This window comes from Rosa rugosa, chromosome 1, assembly GCF_958449725.1.
Source record: "Rosa rugosa chromosome 1, drRosRugo1.1, whole genome shotgun sequence".
Lineage (NCBI taxonomy): Eukaryota > Viridiplantae > Streptophyta > Magnoliopsida > Rosales > Rosaceae > Rosa > Rosa rugosa.
In genome coordinates, this window is record NC_084820.1 from 62043550 (window position 1) to 62054993 (window position 11444).

An 11444-nucleotide genomic window follows, 5' to 3' on the forward strand; every position below is an offset into this window, starting at 1 on the left:
ATGGAAAAAATGATTGATGCCTGCAGGTGCACCGGCCCAAGAGAGTTAGCGGCGGAAATCGCAAGGGACGTCGGTAAATCTCCGTTTACCGACGACATTCTTAATGCGGCAAAACCCCGCCGGTTTACCACACCGGTATTCCAAAAATACGACGGAACGACCGACCCGGTGGACCATATCAAGGGGTACAAACAACAGATGTCCATCGAGACAACCGACGAGAAATTAATGTGCAAGATCTTCCCTTCCAGTCTCACGGGGCCGGCGTCGACATGGTTTCAGGATCTCAAGCCGCATTCTATACCGGATTTCGACACACTGAGCCGCGCTTTCATTTCACAATACTTCTGCAATCGCAAGCAAAAGAAGGACATGGCGACTCTGTTCAGTACCAAGCAGAAGCCGGAGGAAAAGGTAGGGAATTTTTTTGAAAGGTTTAAAGCTGAAATGCACCATGTTAATTGTGATCCCCAATTCGCCGCGATCTCATTCGGAGAAGGATTGCTTTTGGGGACGCCATTATGCGAAAGTTTGCTGCGTGATCCGCCAAAGGACATGGACGACATCATTACAAGGGTTCAGGGGGAGATCAGAATTGAAAAAGCCAAAGAAGCACGCGAAGCCCAACTCACTGCCGTTGTCACCTCGAGAGAAGTTGAATGGAATAACACAAAGAATGACATTCATAGTGATAAAGGAGGGAAGCCTAAAGATTATCCCCTTGAAGAATGGTTTACGATTCACCCTGTGACCATATACAAAAGACACGGTCATGAAGGAATATTTGAAAAGCCGCCCCCCCCAACCGGAGGCTAATGACGAGGTTGAAAGAAGTCGATATTGCCCGCTCCACGAGACAAGGGGGCACGGAATATATAAGTGTCAGGGAGTGCGACCAGCAATCGTTACAGCAATGAAGGCTGGTAAACTCCTTCAGTATAAAATAAATTAAGGCAATCACAGGGTTCATGGAAAAGTCCACGCGCCGAAATTCATCTCAAGTAATGGAGAAGGTACGATAATATGGTGACTTCGTTTTGATCTAAAGATGGCACAACTCGTAAAACTCAGGTAAGAAAAATAAAAGAGTTTAAGTGATTTTTGCGCGTGTTGATATCTCATTCGAGAGACTATTGAAATTATGTATTTTGTATTTCTTACGTGAATAATATCATTGGGACTGGTTCCTCGAGTAGGACAGTCCTATTAATATGTATGATTGGTTCCTTGAGTAGGACAGTTGCATTCAATTTGTAGAAACTGGTTCCTCGAGTAGGACAGTTGATTTGATTCGTAGGAGCTGGTTCCTCGAGCAGGACAGTTGCCTAAATGGTTCGGAACTGGTTCCTCGAGTAGGACAGTTGATTTGATTCGCAGGAGCTGGTTCCTCGAGCAGGACAGTTGCCTTAATGGTTCGAAACTGGTTCCCCGAGTAGGACAGTTACGTTTGATTCATAGGAGCTGGTTCCTCGAGTAGGACAGTTGCCTTAATGGTTCGACACTGGTTCCTCGAGTAGGACAGTAACAGTTGATTTATAGGAGCTGGTTCCTTGAGTAGGACAGTTACCTTAATGCTTCGGGTAGGATGACGTGCCTCACCCTCGCTGCAGGCGGGGGTGGGATGAAGGACCACACCCTCGCTGCAGGCGGGGGTGGGATGGCGTGCCTCACCCCTCGCCGAGGGCGGGGGTGGGATGATGGACCACACCCTCGCTGCAGGCGGGGGTGGGATGGCGTGCCTCGCCCCTCGCCGAGGGCGAGGGTGGGATGATGGACCACACCCTCGCTGCAGGCGGGGGTGGGATGGCGTGCCTCGCCCCTCGCCGAGGGCGGGGGTGGGATGATGGACCACACCCTCGCTGCAGGCGGGGGTGGGATGGCGTGCCTCGCCCCTCGCCGAGGGCGGGGGTGGGATGATGGACCACACCCTCGCTACAGGCGAGGGTGGGATGGCGTGCCTCGCCCCTCGCCGAGGGCGGGGGTGGGATGATGGACCACACCCTCGCTGCAGGCGGGGGTGGGATGGCGTGCCTCGCCCCTCGCCGAGGGCGGGGGTGGGATGATGGACCACACCCTCGCTGCAGGCGGGGGTAGGATGGCGTGCCTCCCCCCTCGCCGAGGGCGGGGGTGGGATGATGGACCACACCCTCGCTACAGGCGAGGGTGGGATGGCGTGCCTCGCCCCTCGCCGAGGGCGGGGGTGGGATGATGGACCACACCCTCGCTGCAGGCGGGGGTGGGATGGCGTGACGAATTTTAATCATGCAGGATATAAGGTGTGTAACCATTGCGTGGCGGATAGACTCGCCATCACGGTTTGGTTTCCCTTCTTCTATTGTTTTGCACAGCTCCATGCCTCGAATATTTTACTCTCGTTTTGTTTTTCTTTCTGAGCGTCTGCGAGCACAGACAAGAAAAACAAGGGGGCAACTAAGGGAATGGAATACAAGGGGGCACATAGGAGAGCCGACGACGTGGCACCCTCGTCGAGGCACCCTTGTCGAAATGGATGCCTACGCCGATGACGTGGCACCCTCGTCGAGGCACCCTCGTCGAAATCTGATTGCAGACGACGTGGCACCCTTGTCGAAATGGATGCCTACTCCGACGACGTGGCACCCTCGTCGAGGCACCCTCGTCGAAATCCGATTGCCGATGACGTGGCACCTTTGTCAAAATGGATGCCTACGCCGACGACGTGGCACCCTCGTCAAGGCACCCTTGTCGAAATGGATGCCTACGCCGACGACGTGGCACCCTCGTCGAGGCACCCTCGTCGAAATAGACTTTGATTTCGGAAATCCTATTGCCGACGACGTGGCACCCTCGTCAAGGCACCCTTGTCGAAATGGATGCCTACGCCGACGACGTGGCACCCTCGTAGAGGCACCCTCGTCGAAATAGACTTTGATTTCGGAAATCCTATTGCCGACGACGTGGCACCCTCGTCAAGGCACCCTTGTCGAAATGGATGCCTACGCCGACGACGTGGCACCCTCGTAGAGGCACCCTCGTCGAAATAGACTTTGATTTCGGAAATCCTATTGCCGACGACGTGGCACCCTCGTCAAGGCACCCTTGTCGAAATGGATGCCTACGCCGACGACGTGGCACCCTCGTCGAGGCACCCTCGTCGAAATAGACTTCGATTTCGAGGCACCCTCGGCGAAATAGACTTTGATTTCGAGACACCCTCGTCGAAATAGACTTCGATTTCGAGACACCCTCATCGAAATAGACTTCGATTTCGAGACATCCTCGTCGAAATAGAGTCGATTTCTAGACACCCTCGTCGAAATAGATGCCGACGTCGAGGCACCCTCGTCGAAATGGACGCTGACGTCGAGGCACCCTCGTCGAAATGGACGCTGACGTCGTGGCACCCTCGTCGAAATAGACGCCGATGTCGAAATGGACGTCGACGTCGAGGCGCCCTTGTCGAGAGGGACGCCGACGACGAAACGTCGACATCAAGGCGCCCTCGTCGAAATGGACGACGACGTCGAGGCACCCTTGTCGAAGCCGACATCGAGGCGCCCTCGTCGAAATAGGACGCCGACGTCGAGGCACCCTTGTCGAAGTTGACGTCGAGGCGCCCTCGTCGAAATGGACACCGACGTCGAAGCACCCTTGTCGAAGTAGACACCTACGCCGACGTCGAGACGCCCTTGCCTTCATTAAAATAGACACCTACGCCGATGTCAAGGTTGACGCCAAGGGTTGACGACGAGACGCCAACATCGAGGTCGACACTAAGGTTATTACGAAACACATCGCCGACGTCGAGGTTGGGGTCGACGTCGAGGTTAGCGCCGACGTCGAGGTCGACGCCAAGGATATTGAAAAGGACGTCACCGACGTCGAGGTTAGCACCGAGGTTATTGCGAAAGAAGTCATCGACATCGAGGTATTGCGAAAGAAGTCATCGACGTCGAGGTTGGCGCCGACGTCGAGGTTGACACTGAGATTATTGAGAAAAACGTCACCGACGTCGAGGTTGGCGCCGACGTCAAGGTTGATACCGACGTGGAGGTTAGCGCCGAGGTTATTGAGAGCGACATCATCGATGTCGAGGCTGGCATAGTAGTTATTGAGAAGGATGTCACTGACGTCGAGGTTGGTGTCGAGATTATTGAGGAAAAATCACCACCGTCGAGGTTGACGCCGCAGACATTAAAGAAGACGTCATCGACGCCTACGCCGATGTCGACGTCATGGTCATTGTGAAGGAGACGTCATGACGTCGAGGCCGACGTCGCAGAATGTTAGGTGACTAAGAAAGGAAAAGAGGAAGAGTTTCGCAGTAGGGTACCTCAGGCTCGGAGTCTAGTTTGAGCTGCGCTGGGGGCATGGCTTAGGAACAAGGTAGCTTAGCGGGGGCACCGAGCGCAGGTGAGACTAGAAACTAGGCTTCGGCGTTGTGGGCGAGGCACCGTAGACGCCACAAGCAGACGAGTCCGCGACGCGAAGACCCAATACTAGAATGGCTGCAAGACAAAGGCAGATTTGAGTCCTGATTTGGGCACGTCGGCATCGGCGTCGTCGACGAGATGAGATGCCGACTCTAAACAAGGAACGAGGATCTTCTTATACGGGCATCTACATTTTCAACACGAGGAAGGCCTAGATGAAATTCAAAGAGGGGTGCGCAAAGAGAAGTATAAAGATGTGGAGCCCATAGAGAAATTTGAGCTTTGGAAATTTTCTCTTGGGATGAATTCCCAAGGAGAAAATTTGGGGGCATTGTGGGGGTGGTCAATAAATTTGACCCTGCAATCAAGGCAATTAAAGAGAAGTAATGACAACAGTAAATGCAACGGTTAATGTAGCTGTAAATGCGACGATAAATGCGACATTCAGTATGACGCGACGATAAATGCGACATTCAGTATGACAATCATGGCCGACAATAAGTGACGGTTATTGCAGGAGTAAATACGGCCTTAATGGTGGCGTGCCGCTCAAGTGACTACGGCTTGCTGTGCAAGTTTACTTGCAGCCCACGCCGAGGTACACCTATAAATAGGCTGTGGCGTGCCGCTCAAGTCACTACGGCTTGCTGTGCAAGTTTACTTGCAGCCCACGCCGAGGTACACCTATAAATAGGCTGCTCGACGTCAAGGTAAGGCATCGAATTCCAATTCTCTCTACTCCACTACTAAGAAACATACTGACTTAGGCATCGGAGAGTTTTCTGCAGGTACCCCCCCTCCTTGAGCCAACAGTCAAACTTCGAGTCAACGCTCGAGGGAAGCTTCTCGATTGTTCCCGGTCAGCTCCCGCGCCAGTCCGCATTCATTGGTGAGTCAAACTCCTCTACCGAATTTTTCGACACCAACACGCGTCAATATGGAAGAAGTTGATGAGGTTGTCGACGATTGGAAGTCGCTGGGTCTGGTTCGACTTGGTTTTGGTTCAAGTCCGATCTCTTGCCGGAATGGAGTTTGGGTGGAACGTTGGCCGCGTCTGAAGAATTTGGTTCGTTGATGTCGGCGTCTGAAGATGGTTCACGATCCGGATAATAGTACTATCAGCCTTCAATGAGGAGCTTGATGTTTAGGTTGGCTTCTGGACCTATATCCTCTTCAAATTCAACCATGTCTTCCTCACACAGTGTTCTGGGCTATTCCCATAAAAGCTGTAAGTTTCTGTTTACAATAGCAGATCTGCACCTTCTACTGAGTTTTTATTATGGTTTAATTGCTTTAGTGTTGAGGTTGGTGGAAAGTGGGAACAGGAGGAACTTCTTTAATTGTTTCTTCACTTTGTTTAGAAATATATGGTTTGTGAATTATATATGTGGTTCAATATTGCAGAAGGCAACTACGCTGAGAAAGGAAGTAGGGATTTGTTCCTGAAATGAAGAATTAGATATGCAGTACTTGGCAATTATGCAAGAGAATGCGAAGACGGCGGAAGACGGGGAGTAATGCTTGGTAACTCTCGAGGGATTTTCTCGAGTTTTAGAATTGCATCTTGGAATTCCAAAGTTAGTTTGTTGAACTTTGGAATGAGAAAGAACAGATCTTGGGAAAGCAATTTTTTGAGACATTGTAGTATAAATTTAGTATATTTTCGCATCGAAAAAATGTAGATCTTGCTAGTTGATTCTAATCTTTTGTAACTTCTTTGAAAAAACAAAAAAATGGGAGCAATATATATATTTGTTTTTTATTTTTAAATGCCATTACTTTTCCACACTGAAATCACTATGAGTTCCCAAGCTTTTCCACACTTATTGAAACATTAAAATATCACATGTGGACAATTAGTGGGGCCCACTACAAATTTTCACACGGACTCTCAAAACCGTGTGAGTAGAGCATTAGCGCCTCCTCCGAAGGTAACCGAAAAAGTATTCCTTGCTTGCACTGTAGGTAAAAGCTTTTACATACAGACATTCGTGTGAAAAAACTTTATTTCACACAGTTTTAAATCCGTGTGAGATACTTGTTTTGCTAGTATATGTATGACCAAAACTAAGCCCGACTAAAAGTCGAGGCTTTGGGAACGACACAACTAAATTTCTCTAAAAGACATAATGTGTGTGTGTGTGTATTAATCACAAACTTTAGCACCTACAACTCTGTTGGAAAAGTTTTGAATAGCAAGCTTCCTTTAGTAAGGCACCATCACTTTCATTACGATGAATAATCTTAAAGTGCTAAAATGCTCTTAGACATAACGAAGAGTAATCCTAATGTTCTTGCATGGACAAAAACAGATTCTAAAATATGGAAGCCAGAGACAAAGGACAGTATTAGGTATTTGATGCATACTAAGCAAATTTGAATAAGGCTAGCTGTGTATGATTGTATGAATACTTCTAAGTGAAGAGATGAGTAGGACGTGTGTGTTCATGTCTAGGGTATCAGCAAACTGTACTTTCTTATTGGTAGAATCACTAATGGTGGTTGTACGTGCTTTTCAACTGTGACTTGCTCTTATACGTACATACCATTTGATGCGAGTGAGAGACTAGTAAGGTTGATAACCAATAAAAAAAAAAATGTTGATATGTTCTTATGCCAACAACAGTGGAATTAACTATTACTAATGTTCAGTTCTCTCTAGTGAGAATCTGTTATATTAAGGTATATCCCATAATTGTGCGGCCTTCTTTAACAATCTCATACATTAGATCATTGTGTTACATTCATTACACATCAAATATATCTTTTGGCCAAAACTAGGCTAAAATTCAAGGTCTAACTGAAATTTGAGGCTTTGGGGAACTTTGCAGCTAGATTTCTCCAGCTAAAAGCACAATGAGATATGTATTAATCACAAAACTTAGCGCCTCCAGTTCTGTTGGAAAAGCTTTGAAAAATAAGTCCCAATTCAGTAAAGACCATCATCACTTCCATGGACGGTTACAACCACTCGCTGCTTACAGGCATTAACTATCCCTCTTATTTTCTAGGCTTGGCTGCATTTTTGGGTGGTGGTGGTTGTGACTTGTGAGAGCTAGGGTATAGTCATATTTGTTCTCAATCTCAAATTAATAGTTGAGGGCCATATATTCACTTGATAATAATTGAACTTAACTAATGCAATATTCAATTGATTAAGTGTTTTGACATAATCCTCGACACAGATTAGTCTATGGGCCTATAAATTTTTTGAAAATACAGTGTGATCTATATATATATATATATATGAATATAGAAAAAATTACACTCATATTAATTATGTTTTATGATCTTTCCGGTTGATAAAAGTTCCGTTGTTTCAAATTTTTATTGATCTTTATTTTATAAACTCAGAGTATACACTAAATTAAACCCTGAATATTTACTAAAACGACCTTTTGTTCATTACTATTATACAAGTAGAAAAGCTAGAAATCAGAACATCTTACACCTCATATTTGTCTCAAATTACTAGATAGTTTTGTACACTATAATGCAGTCGACAGTGGCTTGCGCGTGTTTGAATTTATTCGTTTGACATTTTCCATCTGCACTCTGCAGAGATATCTATTTGTAGAATCAATTAATTTGGTGATGAGTCATATATCTTTTCCGCCTCTCAGTATTGATAGCAATACAATAGACTAAGAACAAGTTCAAGGCCTCTCACCTGGGCGGCCATAGATCATTAATTTTATTCGGTCTTAGAGATCCCATTGATCTAAACCAAACCTCAGTATAGTTACAGAACCAATTTAAACCCCCAACAACTTCTTTACTCCAATGCCTATCAATTCAAGCTTTCGAATTAATTATTTTCCAACCAATTACATATTTATAGAGAAGTCTGCCCCCATTGATCGATAATATGTCCAAGGTTTGCTTCAAGCAAAAAACCAACACGCTTGCAATACAGCTATGGCACCCTGGCACATTTCATTTCTGCTCCCAACTCTCCTCCTAGTTCTACTACTAGTCACCAAAGTTGCAGCAAAAGTTCCGGCAGTCATTGTGTTTGGAGACTCCTCCGTCGATGCTGGGAACAACAACCAGATTTCCACCGTTGCCAGGAGCAATTTCGAGCCTTATGGCCGTGATTTCACTGGTGGCAAGCCAACCGGGAGGTTCTCCAACGGCCGAATAGCCACGGACTTCATCTCCAAAGCTTTTGGACTCAAACCGACCGTTCCGGCCTACTTGGATCCTTCCTACAATATATCAGATTTTGCCACTGGTGTCACATTTGCTTCTGCTGGCACCGGCTATGACACTGCAACTTCAGATGTGCTGGTATATATGTCCCAAATTTTTGTATAAAAAGTAAAGCTTACCCATGTTTGTATATCTTACAGCATTTATATATGTATGTATACCATTTCCACAAACAATACATTGTTGATCTATTTTTTAATATCTTTATTTTTACGGTAACATGATATTAGAATTCTGGTTGCAAGAAGTACATCACTTTTTTTTTTTTTGCAAATTAACTACATATTATCGATCTATTTCATTTTCTCAAACAGTTTGGTGATCATGTGACATGTAGCATAGAGTGCAGGTGGCATGAGGCCCTAAGTTTGAAACCTTGAATTTCATTCTCTACAAATTAGTGGTGGTCATTTTCGTAATTATCGCTCAATCCCTGAGATTATATGACATTTAGTACTAGACTTCTCGTTGCAGGAGGCCTCGAGTTTGAAGCATTTGATCCTTGCGATCTCTTGCAACGAGAACTCTAAACCCTCACATAATTATAGCGTCCTAATATTCTAACGGGATATGATTTTGCAGTCTGTGTTACCGCTATGGAAGCAATTAGACTACTACAAGGAATACCAAGCTAAACTGAGAGCTTACCAGGGAGGAAATGAAGCAAAAGAAACAATCAACGAAGCTTTACACGTGATGAGCTTAGGAACTAATGACTTCCTGGAGAACTACTACTCCACATTTCCACCATCAGGCCGATCATCCCAATACACTATCTCCCAATACCAAGACTTTCTCATTGGAACCGCAGCGAATTTCGTGAAGGAACTCTACAAGCTCGGAGCTCGGAAAATTTCCGTGGGAGGACTGCCTCCAATGGGGTGCTTGCCATTAGAGAGAACCAGTAATATCATGGATGGAAATGACTGCATTTCGAATTACAACGATGTGGCTTTGGAGTTCAATAACAAGCTGAATATCTTGACCGTAAGCCTCAATAAAGAGCTTCCTGGAAGCAAATTGGTGTTCTCAAATCCTTATTTTATTTTCCTGCATATGATAAGAAGGCCTTCTTTCTATGGTAAGTGTGTCAGAAACTTTATGTTTCAATGCTTTTGTTTGTTTATGTTTACACTTTCATAAGCATCATTTTTTTTCTTTCAAAAATACATACACAACCACTTACAACAACCTGAAAAATATTCGTATACAAAAAAAAATAAACAACTTGAAAAATATTTAAGAACACGACATGTGTCTCTTTAGCATTTATGTAGTCACACTCTTTGATTGCACTGCTAGAAAAACAGGTTATTTCACACGGATGGTGTTGTCACAGATCTTCACACGGACGAATATCCGTCTATAAAGTATTATAGTACACTCGGATTTCTGTGTGTATATATTTTTCACACAGATTATTGTGGTCACATAAGGTTCAAACGGGAAATCAATATTTTAAAGTTAATTTACACACGAAATCCTTGTGAAATAAAGTAAAATTCAGAGATTCCTGTAAATTTGGCAAAGGGTTATAATTTTTCAAGTCAATTGGTTGGATAGCATGTGACTATAATAATTTCTCTGATATTTTGCGATTGTACGTGTTGTTGCTTAGCTAGTTGTCTTATATAATTTTTATGAAGTAATTTGTTGAAAACTAACTTCCTTGCTCGTTTTTCATTTTCTTAAGAAAAATAACAACTTAAGGAGTTTTCGAACACAAATGCTTCCCACTTCATGGGCAATTAGGATCAAACAGTCTATATTATCGTGAATTGATTAACGACCATTATGAGGGAAGCATAAGTATTAGAAACTACTAAACTAAGAACTTTTCAAAGTTGTTGAATATATTAGTATTTATAAAAATTTAAGCGCGGCGATTGTCCTCACTCACCCAAACAAAATGATAGAGAGAAAATCTTCTTGTGTGTGTAAGACGACATTTACAATGCTCGATCTGATCGACCCTTTTGTGTGATGTATTTGACAGGTTTTGAGGTGACATCAGTGGCTTGTTGTGCCACAGGAATGTTTGAGATGGGCTATGCATGCAACCGAAACAACATGTTCACATGCACCGATGCAAGCAAATACATCTTCTGGGACTCCTTCCATCCCACAGAGAAAGCAAACCAGATCGTCTCTGATTACTTGGTCAAACGTGCCCTGGCCCAGTTTCTTTAATTTTCCTTCAATTAATATATGAAAGCTAGGGCATTAAATTACTATAAATCTAGGTTCCTATCACCTTAGATAGGTTGATATATGGCTCTATCCCCAGCTACTATTTTGTGCCCAACTAAGTATAGGTATTAGGTTGTTTAGAATTGCATTCTGGTCGGTAAGGACTTCATTTTGCTTTCTGCAGTGGATGTTTCTACTTCCACCATGGAATGGCAATATGATAATACGGTATTTAGTAATATTGTAGTACTCGTAATAGTTTAAGTATGTCTCTATCTGGTGTGAATAATGGATTCAAATCCTCTTTTCAATCTAAATTCTATGTATTTTTATGTACGTCGATAGAAGCTATATGTCGCTCTAAACATATTTTTAATATCTTTTTGCATAAAATATATAGTTAAATGTTACATGATGTTGGGACTTGGGAACACATAAACACAATATTAGAATTTTTTTTTTTTTTTGAACTAATGAAATTTCATTGATAAAACTCATGCCAAGAAGGCCATTACATACCCATCCGCTGACACATAATAATGGCCACACAAGAATTCGTGGAGGAGCCACAGTGGTACTAGGATAGACCAACTATATTTGAACTTATCGCTCACTTATGAAAAGCGAGCC

General features: G+C 44.4%; 2 protein-coding genes across 2 annotated transcripts; both read left to right on the forward strand.

Moving 5' to 3' along the window:
- On the forward strand, nt 1-816 carry LOC133732360 (uncharacterized). The gene has a single exon (XM_062159900.1). It carries the CDS (start codon nt 1-3, stop codon nt 814-816), a length of 816 nt encoding a protein of 271 aa, XP_062015884.1.
- A 7448-nt stretch (nt 817-8264) lies between these two features.
- On the forward strand, nt 8265-11150 carry LOC133725947 (GDSL esterase/lipase At2g04570-like). The gene is made up of 3 exons (XM_062153365.1): nt 8265-8702; nt 9207-9705; nt 10621-11150. The coding sequence occupies exons 1-3, from the start codon at nt 8331-8333 to the stop codon at nt 10812-10814; spliced, it is 1065 nt and encodes a 354-aa protein (XP_062009349.1). The 5' UTR covers nt 8265-8330; the 3' UTR covers nt 10815-11150.
- Nucleotides 11151-11444: the final 294 nt, after the last annotated feature.

Coding starts and splice junctions, on each gene's coding strand:
- LOC133725947 (XM_062153365.1), top strand. CDS start 8,331: ATGGCACCCTGGCACATTTCATTTCTGCTCCCAACTCTCCTCCTAGTT. Junction 8,703..9,206: donor CTGCAACTTCAGATGTGCTG/GTATATATGTCC, acceptor ATGATTTTGCAG/TCTGTGTTACCGCTATGGAA. Junction 9,706..10,620: donor AAGAAGGCCTTCTTTCTATG/GTAAGTGTGTCA, acceptor TGTATTTGACAG/GTTTTGAGGTGACATCAGTG.
- LOC133732360 (XM_062159900.1), top strand. CDS start 1: ATGGAAAAAATGATTGATGCCTGCAGGTGCACCGGCCCAAGAGAGTTA.